This window comes from Desarmillaria tabescens, assembly GCF_030435595.1.
Source record: "Desarmillaria tabescens strain CCBAS 213 chromosome Unknown EV420scaffold_9, whole genome shotgun sequence".
Classification (NCBI taxonomy): Eukaryota; Fungi; Basidiomycota; class Agaricomycetes; order Agaricales; family Physalacriaceae; genus Desarmillaria; species Desarmillaria tabescens.
In genome coordinates this window covers 583,433-608,669 of record NW_026848308.1, presented here as the reverse complement: position 1 = coordinate 608,669, position 25,237 = coordinate 583,433, and the positions used below count along the sequence as shown (strand labels likewise).

At 46.9% G+C, this 25,237-nt stretch overlaps 8 protein-coding genes across 8 annotated transcripts; 3 read left to right on the top strand and 5 right to left on the bottom strand.

Moving 5' to 3' along the window:
- Positions 1-1,531: 1,531 nt before the first annotated feature.
- Positions 1,532-3,079, top strand: EV420DRAFT_1524492 (uncharacterized protein). Its single transcript, XM_060472345.1, has 7 exons — positions 1,532-1,836; positions 1,893-2,048; positions 2,108-2,183; positions 2,235-2,307; positions 2,369-2,388; positions 2,444-2,795; positions 2,848-3,079. Exons 1-7 carry the CDS (start codon positions 1,675-1,677, stop codon positions 2,915-2,917), a joined length of 909 nt encoding a protein of 302 aa, XP_060334009.1. The 5' UTR covers positions 1,532-1,674; the 3' UTR covers positions 2,918-3,079.
- An 88-nt stretch (positions 3,080-3,167) lies between these two features.
- On the top strand, positions 3,168-4,046 carry EV420DRAFT_1304470 (hydrophobin-251; the record flags this gene model as incomplete). The annotated part of the gene is made up of 4 exons (XM_060468458.1): positions 3,168-3,679; positions 3,730-3,800; positions 3,853-3,940; positions 3,999-4,046. The coding sequence occupies exons 1-4, from the start codon at positions 3,545-3,547 to the stop codon at positions 4,044-4,046; spliced, it is 342 nt and encodes a 113-aa protein (XP_060334008.1). The 5' UTR covers positions 3,168-3,544.
- A 1,012-nt stretch (positions 4,047-5,058) lies between these two features.
- On the top strand, positions 5,059-5,555 carry EV420DRAFT_1639613 (hydrophobin-251; the record flags this gene model as incomplete). Its single annotated transcript, XM_060476995.1, has 4 exons — positions 5,059-5,193; positions 5,244-5,314; positions 5,365-5,452; positions 5,508-5,555. 4 exons carry the CDS (start codon positions 5,059-5,061, stop codon positions 5,553-5,555), a joined length of 342 nt encoding a protein of 113 aa, XP_060334007.1.
- A 2,554-nt stretch (positions 5,556-8,109) lies between these two features.
- On the bottom strand, positions 8,110-10,138 carry EV420DRAFT_1524477 (uncharacterized protein; the record flags this gene model as incomplete). Its single annotated transcript, XM_060472344.1, has 2 exons — positions 9,951-10,138; positions 8,110-9,885 (listed from the first exon to the last, which is right to left on the bottom strand). The coding sequence occupies exon 2, from the start codon at positions 9,871-9,873 to the stop codon at positions 8,110-8,112; it is 1,764 nt and encodes a 587-aa protein (XP_060334006.1). The 5' UTR covers positions 9,874-9,885; positions 9,951-10,138.
- Positions 10,139-11,581: 1,443 nt separating this feature from the next.
- On the bottom strand, positions 11,582-12,489 carry EV420DRAFT_1639611 (uncharacterized protein; the record flags this gene model as incomplete). Its single annotated transcript, XM_060476994.1, has 2 exons — positions 11,582-12,211; positions 12,274-12,489. The coding sequence occupies 2 exons, from the start codon at positions 12,487-12,489 to the stop codon at positions 11,582-11,584; spliced, it is 846 nt and encodes a 281-aa protein (XP_060334005.1).
- A 150-nt stretch (positions 12,490-12,639) lies between these two features.
- EV420DRAFT_1265421 (uncharacterized protein) lies at positions 12,640-13,113 on the bottom strand (the record flags this gene model as incomplete). The annotated part of the gene is made up of 1 exon (XM_060467277.1): positions 12,640-13,113. The coding sequence occupies one exon, from the start codon at positions 13,111-13,113 to the stop codon at positions 12,640-12,642; it is 474 nt and encodes a 157-aa protein (XP_060334004.1).
- Positions 13,114-17,008: 3,895 nt separating this feature from the next.
- Positions 17,009-21,913, bottom strand: EV420DRAFT_1639608 (uncharacterized protein; the record flags this gene model as incomplete). The annotated part of the gene is made up of 1 exon (XM_060476993.1): positions 17,009-21,913. The coding sequence occupies one exon, from the start codon at positions 21,911-21,913 to the stop codon at positions 17,009-17,011; it is 4,905 nt and encodes a 1,634-aa protein (XP_060334003.1).
- A 1,041-nt stretch (positions 21,914-22,954) lies between these two features.
- EV420DRAFT_1734657 (uncharacterized protein) lies at positions 22,955-23,910 on the bottom strand (the record flags this gene model as incomplete). The annotated part of the gene is made up of 1 exon (XM_060479988.1): positions 22,955-23,910. The coding sequence occupies exon 1, from the start codon at positions 23,609-23,611 to the stop codon at positions 22,955-22,957; it is 657 nt and encodes a 218-aa protein (XP_060334002.1). The 5' UTR covers positions 23,612-23,910.
- Positions 23,911-25,237: the final 1,327 nt, after the last annotated feature.

Sequence of the window (25,237 nt, the reverse complement as noted above, 5' to 3'; positions counted from 1 at the left end):
GGCTGAAATTGCACGCGTTTTAGTATGTAACTGTCCTCTTGGGCTTCCAATCGAATCCCCAGCTGCCTTGATTTTCTCAGCATCGCAGAAATCCGGATTTCAACGAAACCAATGAGGAACGCATGCTCGTAGTGTGCCATCGATTTCTTCCGTCGATTTCTTTCGCTAACTTATTCCATTAGGTATGTTGTAGTTTTTGTCGGAAATCAGCTTATTACTTAATAATGTTCCTTCGTCCTGAAATATCTTAGTCGACTGTAGGTATAGAAGGGATAACGGCACGAGAAGTGAAGAAGGGACTTAGAATTCGCAGTCCAGCTCTTGACATTGGTATAAATAGAACTGGCCGAGGCAGGTGATCCTACAGTATTATTTTTGTCGAATTGAAGACTCCCATCGGAACTTATCTATTAACCATCGCACCATGGATGCTAAACCTAGGGCCGCCGTAGCCCTGAGTGTTCCTGACTCGGTACCGACGACTCTACGCCATCATTAACAAAAACTTTGAGAGTTACGCTCCTGGCAACGCCTACCGAAATCCCGTCTTGACGACGCCAAATTTTCTTGTAGTTGTTTCACTGGAGTCTTGTTCGCGGTAATCTGTCATCATCTCGTTGGATCCACTCCCATAATGGTGGATGTCAATACTTACCCCGGGAGAGGAGAATGCAACCGTCATTTCTTTGCATCTGGACCTCCAAGTTCCAGCCATGCAATAGCCTCCAGTACAGCGTTTAAGGTATGGTTTTCCCTAGAAAAGCATGCTAGTCAGTCATAAGACATTTTCGCTTTAGGTCCAAGTTTTCATTTCACGGCCGCCGGGAAGCCTTGCACTGACTGTTCGACGCATGGCATGACGATCGAAGTTTGGCGATCCCAGGGTGCCTGCCGGGGTGATCCTCAGCAGAAACAACGCTCAATACGCGTGCTTCTTTCTCCGGCTGGCGTGGTATTGCATAGCATAAAAATGGTATTTTCGCTTCATGAGGACATCACCGAGCCGCACCTAGTTGATTCTTTTCGCCTTGCAAAGCAAAAGTCTAGGTGAGGTACGGTACATATAACCCGATGTTGAGGGGCCGCAGAGGCAAGATACACCTGTAAGTCAAATGTTTCCCTTCGTCCCCGTCCCCTGCCCCTATATCACCTGCAAAAGTCGATAAGCAAGAACATTTCCTATTAAGGTGAAGATTTCCCTTCGCAAAAACCACGCGTATTCGGAAGCACTTTAAAACTTGGGGTTGTGTGGAAATTTCACGTGAAGTCCCGGCCCTATGCCACTAGGCCTGCAAATGATCATTCTGGACATCCGAATATTAAGCACAGCTAGAAAACGCAAGTGAACTATTGTCCCGATTACACTTAGTAAATGGCGTCACTGGGTGCTGAGGCTATCTTCGAATATTACAAAGCTGATTGAATAGCCAAGAAATAGCCGTCGACCACCATATGTACGACTCCGGGCCCATGACCTTAGGCGCCTTTGAATCAGAAGGGCATGCGTGCCTCTTCGATGGGGAAAACACGTACATATTGAACATTGTGACAGGTACATATGGTTCCGAAGAGATCTGTCGTTGGTAGCGTGTGTTCTTGGAACAGGCGGAAGAAGCCTTCAACGCAGCTTAAAAGCGAGCAGAGTGAACAGTCAAACTGCGCACCAAAATTACCATGTATTCCTCTCTCTCATTTATCCTTGCCTCCCTTGCCTCCCTGGCAGTGGGTGTCCAACTAGTCATCGAACCTTCTTGCGGGGCCCTCTTCGGTACTGTCGCTGACCTCAACGCCGGTCTTGGATCGTTAAGCTCATACAGTACTATCGTCGCGTTTGGAGTAAAATTTCGCGTATTCAAAGTGAAAGGGGAATGCTCACTGGATTCATCTCATAGGATGGTTACACCGATGGTGGAAAGGAGGACGGTTCAGCGCTCGACCCGGCCATCCAAGATCTCCCAGACCCGAAGGCTGGAGGTCGTTTATCCAACGGCCCACTTTGGGTGGAGAACCTGGCTTCCGATGTTAACGCGACACTCAAGGATTACGCCGTTAGTAATACCCCGGCGCGTTCTTTATACGCGATATTTTTTACTGACTGGGTGCAAAGGTTACCGCAACCGTTGTTGATCATACGCAATACCCTGCATTTACTTTCTCAGATACTAGAGATTTTGTATACCAAAGTCAGCTTCATTTCGTTCCTAGAGACGATGGACTGACCATATTTATTTTAGACAACTACGTCATTTCCTCGCGCAATAAGCCCACTTCCGATGATACATTGTATATTGTCTTTGTTGGGATGGAGTCAGTAAAATTCCATCTATAATATAGGAACATAACTGAATAGCTTTCCGATAATTTTCAGGGACTTTATCCGTGCTGATGGTATGCATGCGAATTTAATCCTCTGTTTTTCCTTCGTCTGATGATTATCGTATAGCTTCAACTTTCCCCGGAATAGCCAGCGACGTCGTATACGAATTGCTTTTGATGACAGACTCGCCCTTATTTGCCAAGAACATTCTCATCGTAGACAACTACGGCCGAGGGAACGCGACTTCGTACGGAAACGAATACAAGCAGAGCGTCTTTGACGGTCTAGGGACGTTGTACTCGAAGCGGGGAGCGAACGTTGGCTTCGTCGACCTTGGGAATCTCTGGGCTGCAGTACTCGGCACAAACCCCGGTTATGAAGCATTTGGGTATGTGAGCCCCGGAGCGTGTACTGTTAATGACACGACTACGGTGGGTCAATGCGACAACCCCGACGAGACATTTTACTATATTCCGAAGTAAGTATAGACCACGCAACGAAATGCACAAACTGACGTTATGTGTCCATAGTTATCCTTCTGCAGTGACACACCGACTGATGGCTGACTACATTGAAGCTGTGTTGGAGCAATGTCAGTAATATCGATCATGGGCCATCAAATATCTTAAAATAAAGTCTGGGCTACTTATGTGACTTTGAATAATGTATTTTTGTAGTCTTCCTATTTGTTTGAGTGTCAAAGGAAGAGAACTTCAAGAAGCTTAGAAAACCAGGAATCGTAAATGATCGTGGTCACGGTTTTGATCAAGGTTTGATCGCTCGGCTGGCGCACTGCCACACCGGCGTTACGGAGTTCGCCGATGCTGCTCCAATCCAGGCTTCGTCCCAACGGTCATGAAGAACATCATCGTCAACTTTTTGCCGTCTACGCTCGTTTCTCAGATTCTAGAAATTTGAGGGCATCGATCCAGGCTGACCATCGGGCAAGATGAACTGATACCGATTACTGAAAGCCAACAGGGTCTGCCACAATTAACGCCACGATCAAAAAAGAAAAAACTGATGCTGGCATTCATCGCCACTGCTCCAAAATTCGTTCATGCAGTCACTCAATATTCAATTATCATAGATATTATTTTCTTCTGTGCTTGGCGAAATTATCTCCGCCTTCGGTACCGGAGCAAAATTACATACGAGAGGGATGTATAAAACAGACGGAATGTCGAGGGATTTATCCTCAACAAAGCACTGCTCTCTAAGTTCAACATGTTCTCTCGTATCATCGCTCTCGCTGTTTTGGCTCTGCCTCTCTTCGTTGTCGCAGCTCCTGCGACGACCACGACCGTCACCGGCGGATCGTGCAACACTGGCTCCCTCCAGTGCTGCAAGTCCGTTCAGGACGTGAGTTCGAACCCGTCTCTCTCACGGTAACGGTGCTAACTATTGAATAGCCTAAGTCTTCTGCTGTTCAGCAGGCCCTTGGTCTCTTGAACATCCCCATCGGAGACGTTACTGCCGGAGTGTAAGTCCACTTTTCCTGTGGGGAAATTTTATGGTCTGAATAATATATCAAGTGGTCTCACTTGCGACCCCATCACCGTCATCGGTCTTGGAACCACCCAGTGTGCCAACCAGCCCGTTTGCTGCGAGAAGAACAACTTCGTGAGTGTTATAGAATTTCATACGATAGTAGTAGTTTGCTCATGGCACGAAACTTTAGAATGGTCTCGTTGCTCTCGGCTGCACCCCCATCAATGTTGGATTGTAAACCGGTTGGCGTCTTTGGTTCTTGGAAAATCTTCGGTAGATTTAAGTTTTTCGATACTACCATGAGATTCGTGTTTGTTTAGATGATACTTACTACATATACGTGATTTATTTTCGTGAATTCCCTCTGAAAGGATCGATTGAGATTGAATATGTTCGACTGGACCGAGAGTCGTCGATTAACTTACCTGAAAAATGTACTTGAATGTTGCGGCAAGGCCAAAGGACCACGGAGCGAAGCACGTGTATGCGGTGAACAGAGAGCGCAGGTGTATTCATATTTGGATCTCGCGCGACGATCTTGAAAATCCCTGTCTGTTACGGCAATCATAGACCTTGTGGTTGATAATAATAGAATGAAGATCTTACCTGCACGCTCGGATTAAAATACTTGTATGACAGTCGGTCGTGCGTCCTGTCAAAGGTTTGCGGAACGCAATATCGAGACAATTTCCGCGTTTTATGGCTTGGGTGTTTCGTGGAGATGAGCATCTGTCGGTGGCCCGTGTCCCATAATCTTGGCATGTTGGACTAATTTTAACACACTGGGATGATGAAAGGGAAAAGCTAGTTTGGGACATCGATGGAAACTGAGGGTCGAAACAAGTTGAACATTGACAAGCGAGGCTAGAAAACACGGTATCTAATCCGCAAAACTTGATATCAAAGCAATCGATTGTCTTGGGTTCTGGTGACGGCTCTAGATGTTGAAGTCATCCACCAGGATCGCCATCTAGATTTCAAGCTGTAATAAACAATGAACATGTGTCAGAATAGCGGAAATAAGCCATATTTTGACATTCCTCACGCAACGTCACGATTGCAAGAAATCATTCAACGCAAAATGCCCTAAGGGAAAAAAGTCCATGCAGTCAATCATACATCTGTCACGATCGTCAGTCATACATTTTTCGCGGTGACCAAAGTTATCTCCATGTTCGGTCTCGCAGACTTGAACAGGATATAAAAGAGAGAACGCGCGACGGATGGATACTCAACAAGCACTGTTAAAGATGTTCTCTCGTCTCACTGCTCTCGCTGTCTTGGCTCTGCCTCTCTTCGTCGCCGCGTCTCCCGCGACGACCACGACCGTCACCGGCGGTCAGTGCAACACCGGTTCCGCTCAGTGCTGCAAGTCCGTTCAGGATGTGAGTTCGAAGCCTTCTCTCCCACAGCAACGATACTAACTTTTGAACAGCCCAAGTCCTCTGCTGTCCAGCAGGCTCTCGGTCTCTTGAACATCCCTATTGGCACCATTACTGCCGGAGTGTACGTTTCTTCTACTTCGACGAGATATTGTGATGGCTGATTTAGAACAGTGGTCTCACTTGCGACCCCATCACTGTCATCGGGCTCGGTACGACTCAGTGTGCCAACCAACCCGTTTGCTGCGAGCAGAACAACTACGTGAGTATTATTTGATGAGATATTGACAGAAGATACTTAACATTTGAATGGGCAGAATGGTCTCGTTGCTCTCGGTTGTACCCCCATCAACGTTGGAGCTTAAGAGTTGCATTTTCTTCTTGGTTGCGTCAGTAGAGTCGCGTAGGACTGATTTATTACATACTATTGATCTTTGATATTTTTGTGATTCACTTCTGGGAGAGAAAAACCCAAGAAAAGGTATCGCCGAGCCAACATGGCTTTGCGGACCGTCGTTCTGTGCTCCATGAAAAGCGGGATCCTGCATGAGTAGCCGGTTGAAGTTGGAACGGCTCTATCGGTCCGCACTTCCGGATTTGACGCCACAACCCTAACCTCAGATGTCTACCACTGTCACTCAGCGTCGTCAACATCCTGCTATGCCTCTGTTTTTGCTCTCTACATCACTCACATCGTTACCTTTGAATGTGTATTGAACCAGGATGAGAGGTCGAAAACCGTCTCCCTGTCACGACGACGTCGACTGTTTCTAGCGCCCCGGGGAAGTTATCTAGTACGAGTTCTGAGCAGGAGTGATGCCATAGTAGATGTGATGGATTGCGGTGCCAGAGGCCACAGCTATTCCCGCGAGGCGGATAGCACTCTGGGTGTGAAATGGCTGCTGAATGTGTCCAAGGTGAGCGACTTCAGTGAAGAATTTTGATATGAGGCTTACCTCCAGTTTCAGGCGACGTTCGTAGAACACCATTCAAGAACGTCAGTTTTCTGCAAAAATCTGCGCAATGTCGGGCTCCAAGGAAGGTTTCTGTAGATACAGGTGGGCTATAGACTTTTGAATGCTGGATCTTTCCTCACAGCAACAGAACAAGCCTCGCATACATCAAAGGGATCCATGTCGGCAACGAGGAAAAAGGTTGGGCGTGCAGAACGATGAGTCTAGCGAAGAGAGATAAATTTAGTGTAACGACCTGTGAGTCTGCTATTGGATAGCATGCGTTGCACGTTCTTGACCTGCTTCTTAGTGCTAGCGGCCAGAGATGAAGACGTTGCTCCGGCTCACGAACGCATCATCTCACCTTGAAGTTAAATCGGCTGTACCAAAAGGTCGGGAAGGTCCTTCGAAGGTGAATGTTGATACAGCCCCGTCCATGTCCGGCTTTTCCATAAGGCCGAGAAAAAATCCTGTTAAAACCGGTTACCACTGGACGCTGCGGCGGGGACGACAATATCGTTGCGCTAGTTTTTTGGGTGCAGATATGTCCTGCGCATAGTGACCACTCCGCGCAAGGGTCGGAAGACAGACGTAACATCGATAATCTGTCCAGCGAAGGGGAGGTCATGTTCTTCCGTTGATTCCAGGTCACAGAAGAAGAGAAAATGCACTTCTGAAAAGAGTTAGTGTATACCTCTACGCCTTTCCGTATCAATCTGACCACGTTGCAGTCGAATACTACAGGTCTTTCGTTTCCGCACGTATACGGTACTACGGGTGGACGCTGCAATGTAGATGCCACCTCCGTCGAGCCCAACCTTGCTATATAAACTGCTGGATGACCCTTCGTGCCCCAAACACGGCGATTCGTTGCCTCTGGATGGAGCAAGTAGCTTTTACTTGTGAAAAACAGTCACTACAGCCTACGGTGTTTCCTCAGCCCCGTGCTGACAGTGATTCTGCCGCTCCCGCCTTCCCAATGGTGACACCTCCACTGCGTTCGTCCACGATTACTTCCGCTCCGACACCGGCACCGCTTCCTACATCTGCTCGAGTATCCTACGGCATGCCTCCACTATTGACCATAGCATCTCTGGCCTTGCCTACTCTTCCGAGCGACATATCATCTGATATACTTTATGAAGATATAGTCGGAGATCGTTTGCAGCCGTCTCGACTGGCAATACAAATTCCCTTACCATGCTGGAGAGCCCGGAAGCGTCGGTTCAAAGGAGTCTGGTAGCTCCTGAGAGAGAGAAACCTGTTAGCTCGTTTAAGATACGGAACTGCCCCGAAAGGAAGGTTCGTCCCTCTTTCGCTTTTTTTCACATTCGCTAACTAGGCGCATCCAGATACGCTCTCAACTACAAAGGCATTCTTTACCACACTAAAGGGTCGTGCTCTCGGAAAATGAGTCCCTCTAATACGGCCTCGGTGTCAAACCCTCCTGTACCTGCGCCGATGGCGTAACACCTCACCATCCTTCCTCTCATTCGCGATGCTTCCACAAGTTCTGTCGCATCTGATCCAGTGCTCATCATCCGGTGCCTTGATAGGACGTATGTGGTCGAGGGTCGCTCCTTCAGGAATTAGCGTCCGTCCATCAGCGTGTTACACTCCAAGTTACCGAGTGAACGTTGTGGCAGTCTACCGCAACTCAGTTTCTGGTCTGGAGAGCGAGGGCACGTTGGTGCGATTCCACAAAGTGGTGACACGCAGAACAGATGAGTGAAGTCGCGTGGCAACCATGGACTTGCCTTGTCTATGGTTCGGATATGAGAGGAAGGGTGATTTGACTTTGTTTGGTGTTGTTCGTGCCTTGGTACGAGACGAAATTACTTGTTTGTTGAAAGCATGGACTATTCGGTGTTCCCTAGTGCAGCGATGGAAGGAAGGCAACGTATTATTTCTAGAGCAAGAATATATTTTGCTTTCGAAACACAAGTGTACATACTACTACCGAAAACTATAGAACAGTGCGACAAACATCGAAAGAGAATCCTTCAGCATAGTATTGCTTGAGGTGAGAGATTATAGCATCAATGCCAGGACACAGGTCTGGGAAATTACCACACACTCTAAGAGTCTGTAAACGAGTGATTCGGCAAGAATGCCCACCACTCCTACGAGACTGAACCATACGGACAAGGGATAATATGTCACCACCGCCACTTATATACAGAGTACATAAGTGGGGGAGAACTAAGTCCTCCGAAGAGGCATGGTCCACAGTGAGCTTTGCCATGACCTCCTTGGTGAAGACAATGTCGCCCAGGCGAGTTAGGCGCAAGTCTTCAAGAGTGGGTGTAGAACAGAAGAGTTGCAGTAAATCTTCAGTGTGGACTCGGCCATGATCGAAGTGAAGTACGGTAATTGGGGATTGCGAACGTTGGAGAAGACGGCATATTGAGGAAAAAACCTCCTGTCTTTCATAACTGTCCTTTTGGGAGCATGCAACCTTCAGAATGGACAGTCTTGGCAAGACAAGTCTATCAGCGACTTGTTGAAAGGCGGATGGAGTACGATCAATGGTCCAAGAGGAGAGATCCAACACACGCAGCTGCGGACAGATGAGAGGATAAACATCGCCCCCCAAATCCAGCGTATCTGATACACCACTCAATCTTAGAGTGCATTCCTCCACCTGTTGAAACTTTCTAAGAGCATTCAAATGATGATGCGCCCGAGGACCAGAAAGACTGAAAAAATTGGGAGTAGGTATGTACCTATGGTCGTTGTGATACTTCTTTACTTGGTTCCAAGGAATCTCGAAGCCGTCCTTCCAATCTATAACCTCGAGTGATTGTAATTTTGGAGTGGACGAGAACAGGCGCAAGTGAGGAGAGGTTGGTCCGAAGATCCCATTCAACGACTGACAAAGGAGGACTAAATATTCCAAAGATGGTAGGGATAACCGCATGTTGCTCATTTGCGACAATAAGTATTCGTCAAGATAGAGATGGAGCTCTCGAATGCAGCTGGAAAACGAGAACAGGATAGCCACCAACTGCGGAGGAAGAGCTATTCTTTCAGATCCTCTCACTACACGACATATCGAAATTGACAAGGGATGTTTTGTCGAGCGGTCCAGCTGTAGACCGAGTTGTCGAATATAAGAATGATCGTCGAAATTTGACTCCGTAATTATGATATTGATGTAAGACCAGAGTCTTGGGGATGAAAGAGACGCGCTCCTCCACTGTTTAGATACTCCCGTGACCGACCACAAGGAGCTCTCTGTAGACTCGAACTTCCAAATGCGCAGGGCAGCCGCTTCCAGCCCCTCTTCCTCCTCCCGTGTGATCTGCATCCTCGGCACCGGGAAATCAATGGTATCAAGGAAGATATGATTGAGTATCTCCGAAGGGAGGCGTCGAACCGGACTAAGGAGATTCTGCCCTTCACGGACTGCCTCTGTGGCTCGCGCGCGCTCTTGGCGCAGCGCGTCCATCCTTTGGGAAACAGCCACGATCTGGGCTTTCAGGGAAAGGGAAAAGGCTTCGAGATTAGACTTCTCTGTGTCGATGTCTTTAATATGTTGATCGTGTGTTGATATCATGCCAGATAGTACTGTCTCTTCATGCTGTGAAGGTGGGTTGTTTGAACGTGCGAGGTGCATCCACTCGGGATCATCTGAGAGAGAAGGTTCGACGGTGAAGATGCCAGATGGCAAGTGATGGTTTGGGCATGGGCATCCAGAGCACGGCGTCCATATCGAAGTGGTATGCATGATTATTTGTGACTGTACGACGAGATGAATATCATGATGAGTCCACCGTCCATCATACAAGTTAGAAATGGACATACCAAGATTGAAAGGGAAGACGAGTTCTTAAATGGAGTAGAAAGTACAGGCAGGGCGACCCAATGCACGTTCAATGTCCCGCACTCAGCACCAACGAGGTATCAACGAGGTCCTGCCAGTAGGAGAAAGTTCCCTGGGTCACGTTGCATTCAAGATAATCGGAAGCTTCGGAGTTCGGACCGGCTTGAAGCAACTCACGCAGCATTCCCTCACTACAAAAGAAAGAAAACCGTCACCTAGCTGGTGGCCGCGGATAAGTTGTCTAATCGTACCAGTGTTGGAAAATTTCCTGCAGGAATGAGCCGGGAGGGTAGAGATCAAATAGAGATATAACCCAATCAGCGCTATCCTCAGGCTTGCGCCGCTGAGTGAAAGATAATTACGCTATATGTACAGGTGGCCGGGGTAGAAGCACCAGCCTCCATTCCTACCTGCGCCAACAAAAGCTTTGAATTGCACAGAACGGTGACGAAGATTTGTTATATACTATTGATCTTTGATATTTTTGTGATTGACTTCTGGGAAATAAAAAGCCAAGAAAATGGTGTCAGTGAGGTAGCGTGGCTGCTTGTAGACCGTCGCTCTATGCCTCCATGAAAAAAGGGATCCTGCATGAGTAGCCGGTAGTCCTACGTTGGAACGGCTCTATCGGACCGCACTTCCGGATTTGATGCCACAACCCTAACCTCGGATGTCTGCCATTTTCGCTCAGCGCCGAATCTTTCATCCTGTCAACATCCTGCTATGCCTCTGTCAGGGATACTTGGGTTTAGTACTGGTCCTGGTTAAGTAGTTCGGGGTTCAAGCACGAATGCTATGGGATTCCACTAGTTGAGTTCGGTAAGTGTAAGTCGAGTTACTTTGTGTAACCGTAGGTTGGTTGTTTGTTGAGCAGTCGGGGACTTGAAGAGTGTTGAGGGTGCGTCACGAACGTACCTAGATAACTGTAGTTAATAAAATAGGTGCGTCACGAGCGAGCCTAAGTATGAGTGTTTATGAGTACTGGCGCGTCACGAGCGAGCCTAGAACTGTTTGATTGATGGCATGTCATGAGCGTGCCGAGAAATGTGATTTGTTAGAGTCAATGGCGCGTCACGAGCGAGCCTGGAAATGTGGTTTGTAGTTTGAGAGGGCGCGTCACAAGCGAGCCTAGAATAGTTGTGTGTGTAATTCTTGATATTTCTCTCAATAGGGCTTGACATAGTCAGCTTTGAAAAGTATGTGTGTAGTGTGATGGGTAAAGTGTCCATGATCTCATTCTTCTTTTCTACTCTATTTATACTTACTATCTTATTATTACCATATCGGATAAGGCTGTGCGACACTGTGCCTAACCAGTGCGCACGACTTTCTTTCTTTCTCTCGATTCTTCTCCCTTCTTCTATCACCTTCTTAGTCTCATTTCCATCCATATTTTGTCTATTACTACATGTCATCCTGACATCCACGGGGAACAAGAAATATAACCGCCCTCGGTTACTGACATACTAATATTCAACTAAGTCGATCGTGATCCAAAAAAGTACGTAAGTAAAATAGAATAAGACCGTGAAACAGAACACATGAAGGAAATACATGAATACGCTATGAATGGAAGGGAGTAAATAGTACATTTCAGCGATGAGGGAGCTGTTCAAAATTCTGGAGTAAGTGCGGCATGTAAATATCTGTGAACAAGGGGAGTGTACCTTTCGTATTCTATATCGTGATCCGCGTGAGTAGGAATAAGGTTCAAACTCGGTTTGCATCCTAATTTCGCCTTTACCAACTCCCACACGTGCTCGTATTTCTTCCATTTCGGTAACATGAAATCCATGGCTCGTGCTACCATGGTGACTTTGTAATGTCCTTTCCCCACTGTTGGGCTGATGAATACCGCATTGAAGACAACATGTTTGTCGGTGATATAGAGAATTTCTACCACGTAACCGTTCCCATACCAAGAGTCATGGTAAATGGGTCGGCCGAGGAATAGTTGGTCGTGAGGTTTGTCAACATCAGCGGTGGCGTCGGAAGCTCGGTTGGTTTCGGCGCTGGGTCGCAAGAGCACATACGGGTATTTTCGGAAGCCCCATCTTTCATGGACGGAGATGACGGAGATCTGCAGGGAGAGTTTTTCAAATGCGGGAGGCAGAAAGACGGAGTCCAATTTGTTAGATAAGGCAGGAGCGCGAATGTCATCCTCCCCTTCCATAGGCTGCAAGTAGACCGCACCAGACAATTTGTCCAACACCGTGTGGCTGAACTTGTAGGCCATAATGTCCTTCATATGTGGTTATTATCTCCATGATTTTTTTTTTTTTTTTTTACTTCAGGCCTTCTTACCTCTATCGCAATGTACAGAACACTATGGATGGTTTCATCCTTTGGAGCACAGTCTTGTCTCTTGGCACCATCGGTGACAATCTCCGTTGGCACAGGTGTGCAGACGGTGGATGTTGCTGCAACCTCCATTAACGAAGGGGCACGGGAGATAGTGTAGTGATTATCCAGGAGGGGGTAATAGGACTGAATGTCGAGGATTCCTTGGGATTCATTCATGGTAGGGGTGATTGAGAGCAGAAAGGAGCGGTTGCGAATCTGTCTTGCTAGTGTTGGAAATGTGGCGTCTTCTCCACTAACAAGAATTTCGGTTGGAAGCTTCGGTAGCGAATAATGAGTGTATGAATGGAATGTTAGTGGTCGGCAGAACTAGTCTGACCATTCCTGATCTGGACCCTCTTCATCTTCCTCTATTTCTTCGTTTACGTATTCACTAGGGTCCCATGTCTGCTCCTCAGGTTCTTTCAAGGCCTCGAACTCTGGGCTTCCTCTGCGGATGTAGGGGTATAGTCGAAAGGCTGCCACGTTTTTCTGTAATGAAGTTCCATCTAATTCTTTTAGCTTATAGCTTCCTCCTAATGTCTTGCACTCTACTTCATAAGGTCCCAAGTATCGTGGATGTGTTTTAAAACGGTTTACGGTCATTTCTAGGTGACTGTTTTGTACTAGCACTAGGCTTCCTGGCTGGTAGTCTTTCTTCAAAAGGCGATGTTCAAATCGTTGAATGAATTGTTCTCGATTTTGGCAACGAGCTATTTTGAGGGTCTCTGCTGTGCGTTCTAGATCTGTGGTATGTCTTGAAAGTTGCCGGATTCGCAAGGCAAGCAGTTCTGAGGTGCTCATCCCTGAATGGTATCCTTCTATCATAAATGTGGCGTCCACTAAATCAAAAGGCAACAGTGGCTCCACTCCATGTAGAAGGAAATAGGGGGAATACCCGGTTACGCCGTTAACAGTTACCTGATCGGCAAATACTGCAGCATCTATCATTCGGTGCCAGTCTTTGATTTCTCCATTGGCCTTCCGTTTTGGGCAAGATTTGACTATTGCCTCACGTAATATGAAATGTCCCTTCTCTACCACTCCTCCTGCACGTTTATTGTAAGGAGACACTTGTACATGCGGTATATTGAGCTTTTTGACTAACCGTTCGAAAGCCCCTTTGACCTCTGGCCCATTGTCTGTTATAACCTGCCCAATGGCTCCGTATCGACAATAGATCTTCTGCCAGAAGAAGTGAGCCAACTGTTTGGAGTCATTGTCTATTAACGCGCTGGCTTCTACTACGCCAGTTAAGTCATCTTTTGCGCACACGATGTAGCCATATTTTCCTGACCTGGGTCGCATGAACATTACGTCCACATAAACTTTTTCAAAAATAGTTACTGGGGCTGAAATGGTCGGAGGCAGTAGCAGTCGCTTTAATTGACGTGTTTGACATTCATGGCAAGATGCTACATGTTGATGTACGTCTCTTCTCATTAGCGGCCAGTACACCCGTATTCTAAGGATGTCGTACACAGCTTGTTCCCCCTTGTGGCCCAGTTGGTCATGAGTTTCTGTTAAAATTTTCTTCCGAATTTCAGGATCGAGGATTACTAGTAATGGAGGTTTTTCTCCATTCCTTTGGAACATACGCCCATCCGGAGTCAGATAATAGAGAGATGCTCTTTTTAAGAGTTTCTTGGGTAAGTCAACTACATCCTCTGATGTATGCAGTTTTCGAATTTCTTTAAGCATGTCTTCTTGGTTTTGTGTCCTCCGCAGTTGTCCTAACAAAACACGGGCAGGTTCTATGCTGGCTATTTTTTGGATGCTGCGGTCAATGGTCTCGTATACATCCTTATTGGGTGAATAAGCAAGCAAGGACATATCGTCTAACCACAAGTCGTCGTATTCTTCAGCTGGCGGGGTTTCGTTACTTCCCAGTTCTCGCCGAGACAAGGCATCAGGCCCTCGGAACTTGTCTCCTGGAATATGGATCAACGTGAAGTCAAATAGGAGTATCCCTTGTATCCATCGGTTCATTGCTGCGTTAGGTTGCATGTCAGGTGCGCTCAACATCCCCTTTATGTATTTGGCGTCTACTTCAACATGAAAATTTTCTAGGCCAATAATGAACTTTCTCCAGGCTCATAAGGCTCGGAACAACCCGTAGAGTTCTAGCTTTGGCTGTGAATATCTTGCCTCTCTTTCATTTAAGGGAATGGACCCGTATCTTGCGGGTCTTCGTTTTCCTTCTTTGTCGACTTGGGAGAGAATAAAGCCCACGGCTTTCAAACTCGTGTCTACTGACAAATATGCCGGCAGGTTCGATTTGTAGTCTATGGCACGTAAAGCCGGCACGGTGGTTACTTTTTGTTTCAGTATGCCAAACGCTTCCTTTTGTTTCTCGCCCCAGTCGAATTCAAAATCTTTTCGTACCAGATCCACCAAGGGCCGCGCTATCTTGGAGTAATCTTTTATCCAGATCCGAACGGTTCCACATAGTCCTAAGAATCCTCGTACTTCAGTGACGGTTTTAAGCGGTGGCCAGTTTAATATTTTAGTCACTCGTAGGTCTTCGGGATGTCGCCCTTCCACTGAACATTTTTGTCCTAGAATTACCACGCTGGGTCGACAGATTTGGGTTTTCTTGGGTGAAAATGTTCCTCCGGCACACTTAATGCAGTGCATTATTTGGTGCACGTCATTAGCATGTTCCCAGATAAATCTATGTATGCCCGGGTTTCCTTTAATGGTGCTAGGGTGTCCTTGCTTGTCTAGATATCGAGTTTTGGGTCCCCGAATAGGTAGATCATCAATAAAGATGTTGGCCGTATGTGGAATTTCTTCCTGGAGTATAAATACCATACAGTTTTGGAATTCTGCAGGCGAATTGGTATATCCCATAGGCAGGGCCATGATGCGTAACAGTCCTAAGGGCATATAAAAAGCTGTGAGATCCCGGGATCTAGGATCTACTTTTTGTGCATCAAATCCCCAGAACATGTCGAACATGGTATAGCATTGACAGCCCCCATAAGGCTCAAGGAAGTCGTCAGGCTCAGGGATTTGGCCGGCATCGCGTATGGATATTTTGTTCAACGGCTGTAAGTCATGTATTAACCTCAAGGTTCCGTTTTTCTTGAGTATGCAGAACCAACGACTTCGATATGAAGACTGACTCGCTTCATAGACACCTGCTTCGACTTTGCTTTTAAGAAAAGCTATAACTTTTTCTCTGATGCCAGGGGGAATGGGTATATTCTTGAACTCCCAAGGAGTGTGCGGCACCACTGGCATTATGTAGTCAGAGAAATAATCTCGACTAAAGGTTCCTCGGTCTTTTTCTTCGTACGGCAGCGTTTGCTCATTAAGTTTAAGTACGTGCTTGAATAACTTTTCTTCTTCCGGCCATAAAAAGTCTTCATGATTAACGTTCAATTCCCGTATTCGTTCCTCCGTTAACCGTTCAGTTGGTTCGAATTCAGGCAGTAACATGGGTAGCTCGGCAAGGGTGCTTAGAGGGTTGTAGGGGAGAGTTCGACGAACCCGGGCTTCTTCGGGGAACGTGGTGGATACCGGTTTTACCTTTTTATCCACTCTTTTATACATGGTTAATGCCCGTACTCGTGAGGCCTGTATTTCGTCCTTGAACGAGCCATAGTCCTCCTCGGGTAGAATGATGGTGTCCCCGTCTTCAAAAGGGTAATCATACAAGGAATAGATTCTGTCTTCTTCCTCTTCTGTATCGATCTCCCAATATTCTCTCCATTTTTCTTGGCTTTCTTCTTCAGAAAGTCTCCACGTCTTTCGATAATTTCGTGGTACGGCGGTCGGTGTACCGTCTGATAGTAATCTCATATAATAACTTTGGTACTGGTAGGTGTGAGTCTCGTCGGGCTGCTGGTTTTTGGAATTAAAACTAGGTGTTTTCTGTCCGGATGAAATTCGTTCGTTATTTGAGTAATTGTCTGTAATAGATCCGGTATCGTAGGGAACTTGAAATGTCTGTTTAGAATGCGCACAATGTCTATCCGGTACTGTATCGGTAATCATATGTAAGTCCTGTCGATAACTAAAAGTCTGTTTGGAATGCGTGGTTAGTCTGTTCGAATCCAGTTCAGTAAACATAGGTAATGAGTCCATTGTTTTACGGAATGTCAATTTAAAATGCGCGATGGTTCTGTCCGAATTGGTTCTGATGTCAAGGGGTCTCAGTAAATGGCGCCTCCAACAAGGTCCGGTATTGGCGACCAGGAAGTAATTGTCTAAAAGTTGTCAGATCAGAGTAAGACCCGTGGGGAACGAAAAAATCCTTACCTCACGTCTACAATTTGTCATCGTAGTAGTGCAAATCATACTCATCCCCCCAAAAGGAACGGTGGCGTCCTTCGTCGTCATAGTAGAGTACCGAGTCGATGTACCCTTTTTTGAAGAGAGTGCGAACTTCCTCTGCCAGAAAGGACTCTCCGCCTCTGGCGCGTCATACACAATTGGCTAGTTCACCCCTCCCTTCATGCTCGAACATAATAGCTGCATGGTAAAGGAATTCGTCCTCCTTGACAGTGAGTAGTGGATTTCGTGGGGTAAGTACCCGGCGAGGGACGCCGTTGATAGTTTCGTCGTGGATACAGACCCTGTCAAACCCTTGCAAATATGATGAGTAGCGATTATCAATATACCGGAAGGCTTCATTATGATAGTAAAAGAAATGGTGGGTGTCATCTTGCCTATCCAGGATGTCCACTGCGCCTCACCAGTTTTCGTTCAAGAACTGCTTGGCGATTAGTCCAAGGAAACGATGAATGCATATGCGCGCAATGCGGATGTCGTTAATGGCCGGAAGCCATGGATTGTTCAAAATCTCCAGGGTGCTGGTGCGAGTTACATCGAGGAAGGTGTATCCGGGATCGCCGTCCATCAGCTTCAGGGTCTCGAGGTGTAAGGGGCGTTGTTTGGCTTCTTTGATATGGGGTTGCCAGGGGAGGAGGTCCTTCTTCTTGAAAAACCTAAGGATACTTGGCGGGGGCGGCAATCTGTTCTCGTCTTCAATAACGTCCTCTTTTCCCCATGGCTCCTCTCTCCCCGCGCATTTGTATATATGATTCTCGAATTTCCCTGTCCTCTTGGCTTCGTTCCGCTTGAGCATCGCTGTATAGATGCAGGATCGATTGTGTTTGATATGTTGCTGTGTACAGTTCGCATAACCATGCCGCCAGTCCTCCACCTTTACTTCCAAGTCTCGCATCAACTCGTAAATTTTTATTCCCACTTTCGCGATTTTATATTCTTCCGATCCCACGATGGGTCCGTATTTTTCGTGTGTAGTGGGGAGGAGTCCATTGAATTCGGCGAGTAAGGGTGAATTGTCTTTCCTCCCTTGGTAGTGGTGCGCGATGTTGTGACAGAAAGGATGGTCCTCTCGATTATAAGGGGACGGATACAAGGGACCGTTTTCTAAAGGGAGGAATTCGCTTGGCTGATGCCAATAGTCATCGTGACGTTGGAGGATGTAAGTGAGAGCGGAGTTATTGCCATAACTATCCGTTTCGGTGGTTTGACAGGCGTAGTACCTTGGCGAGTACAACTTGTCGGTAAGTTGGCTGAGAGTTTGCTCGCGGACACGAACAGACTCCACGCTATAGTAGGTTGCCTGAAGGTTTGCACGTTTCAGTTCGTCAAGGCTCATGGGCGTGTAAGCCTCGGAACTATCAGTGCTGTAGCCCTGTACGCTGTGAATGGAATTGTCCCTGGACGTCTCCTCTATTGCGCTCATGTCTGAGGGAGAAGAAGTGTAGAGTGCTTCGGGGCAAAATCGCGAGTAGCGGAAGGTTTGGGATAAAGGAGGGGTCTCGTCTGAATATAAGCTTTCATCGGAAGCCAGTCGCATGTCGAGTCGTAAGCGAGGGGGAATCTCCGATGCGATTGCTTTATTCGTCTGATCATTATTAAAATACCACCCTTCCTCCTCTGGCTGTTCGTGAATCTCGGCAAGCTGACCATTGTTTCCCTTGATGTCTTCCAGGAATGAGCATAGTTCTGGAAGCATAGGAGGCTGTATTTGCGTGAAATATGATTGGATGGTGGGTGAAAATGGTCTGGAGTAGTCAGGTAGAATACAATGGTCGAGGGGATGTGCGCAGGGAGGAATGCATGGCATCGGAGTGGGCGGCTGATAGAAGGTCGACCGCGAACTGCTTTCTTGGCTGCTTGCCGATTCTGTTTTCTGTTTAGCGACCGTGGTGTTGGTTTGAATAATGCTCCACATACCTTTAGGGTTTTCCATCAACGGGGACTGAAGTCCTAGCTCTGTCATTTCTAACTCTCTTTCCTGCGGCATGGGGTACGTTATAAGCTTCTGCGGGGGTCGGAATATAACGCCTTCTTCATCCGAGCTCTCAAAGTCGATCAACGGCGGTGGTGAGTCGGACGTTATCGAGCTGTCAAAACTCTCGCAGTCTCCGCTGTCTTCCAAGATGAATAGCGACGCCGGGAATTGAGGCATGTCGTACATCGAGAATTGGCTGAGATCCGCAGGAGTGACTTTGCAGGGGAAAATGATGTCATGGATGGTTCGCAGGAATACGGGGTGATGAAGTAACAAGGCGCAACCCTTTTTGTTTGCCATGCGATACAGCGTGCGGGCAGTATAATCGTATCTCATAGTCATGGGATGCGTGAGGTCTCGAATTATCTGGCTAAGCTTTCCTTCGTCGAGACGCATAGAGAGGTCAAAGTTGGTTGGAATCATGAAGGCTATTTGAGCTTCGTCGCATTTCATGTCGACCAGTTTTTCTGTCATGGTAACAAAAATGGGAGGAAGAAGGAGGTATAGTGGCCCTCCTTGGAGCTGATCCTGACAGTCCGAAGCTGGGATAGGCGGATTAGTCCTGTCGGTAAGCCTGCATACAAAGGTACGCGCTGTCCGACCTTGAGAGTCCTCTCTTTCTTCTACTTCTACATCCTGGATTACACTTCGGGCCAAGGTGGGTAATACGTTAGCGACCGTGGCCGCGGTAGGGCTCGGGGGTCGGTAGGAGGTACTCCCTTTGTGGCACCAGGCTTGTTTGAGCTCGTCTTCATTCTCGCTAGATCCTGACGAACTGATTGGGGTGGACTCGTCGCTGTCAGGTTCACGACGATGTACTTCAGGATGCATGGCTATTTCGTTTCCTAGGCAAGCTATGGGGGCTTTAATTTTTGTTCGTGATCCAACATGTAGTGCACACGTACGTTCATGTTCACCAGGGTAGAACAGTATCACCGCATGTCCCACTCGTGAAGAAATGGGTATGCCATCAGGCCCTTGCAACTCTGCTAGCGTCGCATTGAAGGCAAAGGTTCGCTGGAGGTGATAGTCCGGGAACAAATCGGTCTCGAGTCGTACCGCGTGATTGGCAGTGAGGAGGATCGCATGAAAGGATTCGGGGCCAGTGACGTTGGGGTGGAATAGTGCGTTTTGAAGTTGCACCAAATGGGTTTGGCAAGTGAGGTCGGTTATAGGAAAGTATGCGGCGGATTTAGATAAGGGAAAAGGTCGGGGAATATTGTTGGGCGGAACGACTGGCGACGGTTCTTGACTTTCGGAGTTCGTTACGTCGCATAGACGGAGACGGATTTCCTGGTCCGTAGTGCGCTGAAAGGACGGGTATGACATAGTTGTTTGCATATGTGGTTTTCGAAGGGTGTAGTGATCGTAGTTGGTGAGTCCCTCTTCGTCGTTTTCCAAGGCCTTATATACGCGTCGTCCTGTCCTCTTTTGTCGCAACAACTTTCTGGTTGTTTCTCGAAGTCCGTGGTAGATTTCTGCTGGTGAGCATAGCCTTACTTTGACGTCATCTGAGTCAGGCATTGTTTGCCAAATGCTCCACAGTGGCAGGACTTGTTTTGAATACCCTATGCGCTCTCCTCGTACTCTATTGAACAACAGGATGCATCGATTATTGGTTGGGTAACATTGAGGCACGGTAAGTGGCATGTTTTCCTCTTGATCAGTGCGCCTCATGTGTCCCATTAGTGTTTTCAATGCAAGAATCTTATGTTCTATTCGTCGCATTTGGTATCGCATTGTCGAGTTCAGCCTCTTGTTTATCTTCTCTGTCAAGGTGATTTGTTGCGGGTCCGCATTATCTGTCTCTGGGTCTTTGTTTCCTTTTTCAAGGGTACCTTTTCGCTTTCCCTGCTCTTCCTTGGGTCTGGTGTTTTGTTGTTCACCTGTATGACGCGTCTTTGTTTCTGATTCGGCTTCCTTGGATAAGTCTCGGTCCTCAAGCCTGGCTAGACACATCATGAACGTGACTGGAGGTCCTATTTCAACAATTTCTTCTCCTTCGTTAATTTTCCATGCTCCCTGAAATGTTACTTCTTGGATTCCGGCAAAATACGTGTTTGCTGATTCCTTTGTTCCGGATTCCCACTGTTCGTCTACTGCCAAAAGCTCGGTATAGTCTTTTGGTCGTTTAGGATTTCCATAGACCAAGTAAGTTCCTTCTACTCTTTCATCCATTGACACTAAATTTCCTCGTATCCAAGGTCGGCCTAAAAGCAGTTGGAAATTTACATGGCAGCTCCCCACAAAGAACGCTGCGTTGGTTACTATATTGGCTTGTTTAAGATTTACATTATTAAACTGTCCGTATAGCATGCCTTGATTTCCGTTGGCATCTGAACATCGAATTTCCTCCAAGGGAGTCAGCGGATATTGCTTGTTTAACTCGTGAGCCACACTTTGACTAACAATATTAATTCCTGATCCTGAATCCACGATAGCGTCCACCAATAGTTTCTTGTCGCCAACCCCCAGATCTACCTTTATCATTATAAGATTTGACCTGATTATTGGCTCGGATCGGATGGGTTGCATGCGTACCAAATTCACCCGAGCAGGCTCGTCTTCTGTTTCCAAGTAAGTGCTATTAGCTAACCCTTGATTTTCCACCATTTTAAGCGTCCGGTATTGTAGTTCTTTAATAATCTGCTTTCGCAATTCGGGATTACATGCCATAAGTTCTCCCATGGGAACAGTCACGGGCGCGTTCAATGCTGATTTCATTAGGCTGTCTGGCTCGTACCTTTTTGTTATCAAAGGTTGTCGTGCTATCCTCCGCCGAGTGGCTAATTCATCGTTTTGTGACGTACTAGGATTCTGTCCTACCACGGCGGGTGACGTCTCGTATGACATGTCCACGTCTTCAGCCTCGGGCAGGTTATGTATACGTGGGGAACGCACATCTATTGGCACTATGTTATCTGTGACAGGTAAGCTTTCGTGCCATACGTTCCTCTCGTGTATCCCTGGATCGTCGCTTATTATGTTTTTGTTTGGATTCATCCGGGTTCCGTAGGGGTTCGTAGTAGCGGCTTTAGTTGGCCCTGTGGGCATTCCTCGTACCCGCTGATGCAGGTTCTCTGGGGGCCTCTTCGGTACGGCCTGTCTATTCTTGACACGACCTATAGCCTCGTTTTCTCGGGCTGCAGCATAGGATTGGACATATTCCTCTTCGTTTTCGTCATCGATGTATGCTATGTCCATATCTTCCTCAAAATAGTCCATGTATGCTTCATTTAGGTCTTCTCCGATTTCATTATCCAGGAACACTTTCATCATATTAACGGATAGTAAGTTTGATTGTGTCGTGGTTCGGCGTATGGCTTCCATGAATGTCTCGTTCCCGAAGCGTCTGATAAGGCTGCCGTCTCGATAAGTGAGTCTCCCTAACTCGTCTCGTAGTACCTGTCCTAACCCGATTAATTCTTCAACCTTGGGACACTGTCTTAACATATGATCGGATTTCCTGCACCCGAAACAATACATTGCCCTTCCCATTTCGCGTATTGGGTTCCCTGGGGCAGTTCCTGGCCGATTAGGAATGTATTGGACTACATTTTGCTTTATTGGCGGCGCTATGATCTCCGCGACGGTCGCGTCTTTCTTGATTGCCCTGTAATAGATTCGTGCATATTCCGAGTCACTTACTTTCATCCTGGCTAAACAGTCGACTAGTTCTTCTACTTCATTATCTGTCTTCTCATCTTTTCGGATGTCCAGTACTTCAGTTTTAACAACCCGGTTCCTTTCCCGCTTCTTATCTTTCTTCCCTCGTGATCTCTTTTCATCTTCTGTTTCGTCGTCACTGTGGGAGCTTGCAGTAGAGTCCTCACTCTCACTCTCGGAGAGTTTCTTCTTCTTCTTGACTTTCTTCCTCTGCTCTTTTTCCTTCTGCTTGCGCCGTTTTCACCTGTCTTTGGCTTTCCTCTCATAGTCGGAATTCGCACTGGATGTTGTTGACCCGTCCGAGTCCGAACCCGGTTCTGAGCTCGAAGAACTTGAAGAGCTCGACGGGCTTTCCTTGGACCTGTCTTTTCGTCGCTTCGATTTTATGGCTTTTAAGTCAGCGTCAAATCTTTCTCTGGTGAACATGTTATAGATGATTTTGGCTACGTCACTCCGGGCGATTACTTGTCGTGGGTCATACTGGGGATGCATGGCAAGATGATGAGATTCAACCGCCTCTCGTAGCTTGTTGTTCAACCCATACCAAAACTTGGTATGTTGCTCGTTTTTCGTAATCTTCTTTTTCCTTAGTAACCAATTGGACACGGTTAGGAATTCGACCTCGTATTGTTTGAACTTCTTTAAGTTGTGTATTCCTTCTTGCCGCCACTTGTCAGCTAATCGGTCAAGGTCGCTGACTAAGTATCAGGATTCGCTTAAGTCGGCGTCGTAATAGGTCAGTATGTCGTCTTCTAATTGGTCCCAATTTCCGTCTACGAAACTGTCTAAGGACTCGATGAATCGTGTAATGGCGGAAGAGCAATAGTCTATGATTCTTTTGCATCTTTCCTTGCCGGATACGTTATAGACAGCACACATTTGCTTGTATTGTCTAATAAATCTCTTCACTGAGTCATGTTTTCCTTTAAACTTAGCAGGAGCAGTGCGGGCTCCTAGTAAGGGCATCATGTCGGGTGTACGAGCTTGACTATTGGGTGTTCCTACCGTAACTGTGTGCACAGTGGGAGCAGGGTTGGTAACGCCAATGGGCAAGGCGTTGGAACCGGATGCAGGGCCAGCAGCACTGCTGCTTGGTATATTCCCGAATAACCCTGCGCTTTGTTGGCTAGTATGCCTTTGGGGTCCGCCATACATATTGGTAGTGCTTCTTGCGCTAGATATTGGCACGTATGTCTGGAAGGTTTCTTCTTCGTCTGAGTCTGAGTTAATAACTGTCTGTCTTGCTTTATCTCTGGTTCGCCAGTTTGAATCTATGGGTGCTTCCTCTCGTACGGCTTCTGAAGCTTCGTGTATGCCAGAATGCATGCTCTCGTGTCGTTCGTTGATTGGAGTGTTCGTCATGGTAGATATAAGTGTCTATGATGTTAATGTCTGTTTGTAGTCCGAAAAGTTTATAAGTCTGTGGATACGTATGTGTTTGTTGATAGTACGTATATGTAAAAAAATTGTAAATAAGAATCTGTTATGAATCGGTGAGTCTTTTAAGTCCTTGGGTATGAATATAGTTTGTAAAATAAAAATAAAAATAAAAGTCTGTTTCGAGGTTTTGTTATGACTTTGTGTCGTAAAGAATTGATGGTTGTAACTAGTGAGAATAGTGTAAACCCCCTCGCGGTGGGCTCCAAATATGTCAGGGATACTTGGGTTTAGTACTGGTCCTGGTTAAGTAGTTCGGGGTTCAAGCACGAATGCTATGGGATTCCACTAGTTGAGTTCGGTAAGTGTAAGTCGAGTTACTTTGTGTAACCGTAGGTTGGTTGTTTGTTGAGCAGTCGGGGACTTGAAGAGTGTTGAGGGTGTGTCACGAACGTACCTAGATAACTGTAGTTAATAAAATAGGCGCGTCACGAGCGAGCCTAAGTATGAGTGTTTATGAGTACTGGCGCGTCACGAGCGAGCCTAGAACTGTTTGATTGATGGCGCGTCACGAGCGTGCCGAGAAATGTGATTTGTTAGAGTCAATGGCGCGTCACGAGCGAGCCTGGAAATGTGGTTTGTAGTTTGAGAGGGCGCATCACAAGCGAGCCTAGAATAGTTGTGTGTGTAATTCTTGATATTTCTCTCAATAGGGCTTGACGTAGTCAGCTTTGAAAAGTATGTGTGTAGTGTGATGGGTAAAGTGTCCATGATCTCATTCTTCTTTTCTACTCTATTTATACTTACTATCTTATTATTACCATATCGGATAAGGCTGTGCGACACTGTGCCTAACCAGTGCGCACGACTTTCTTTCTTTCTCTCGATTCTTCTCCCTTCTTCTATCACCTTCTTAGTCTCATTTCCATCCATATTTTGTCTATTACTACATGTCATCCTGACACCTCTGCTTTCGCTCTCTGCATTACTCACATCTTTACCTTGGAATCTGTATTGGACCACGATGGGAGGTCGAAATTCGTCTCCCTGTCACGACGACGTCAACTGTTTCTAGCGCCCCGGGGAAGTTATCTGGTACGAGTTTGGGGGCAGGGCTAATGTCATAGTTAGCTGTGATGGATTGTGGTGCAGGAGGTCACAGTTATTCCTGCGAGTCGGATAGAACTGGGTGTTAAGTGGCTGCTGAATATCCCCAAGGCGAGTGACTTCAGCGAAGAATTTGATAGGAAGCTTACCTCCAGTTTCAGGTGACGGTAGTAGAACACCATCCAAGAACGTTGGTTTTCTGCCAAATTCTGCTCAATGCCGTGTTCCAAGGAAAGTTCCTGCAGAGACAGGTGGGCTATAGACCTTTGAATGCCGGATCTATCCTCACAGTCACAGAACAAGCCTCGCGTACATCAAAGGGATCCGTGTTGGTAATGAGGAAAAAGGGATGAGCTTGCAGAGCGACGAGTCCAACGAAGAGAGACAAATTTAGTGTAACGACCTGTGAGTCTTCTATTGGATAGCATGTGTTGCATGTTCTTGACCTGCTTCTTAGTGTTAGCGGCTGAAGGTGAAGATGTTGCTCCGGCTCACGAACGCGTC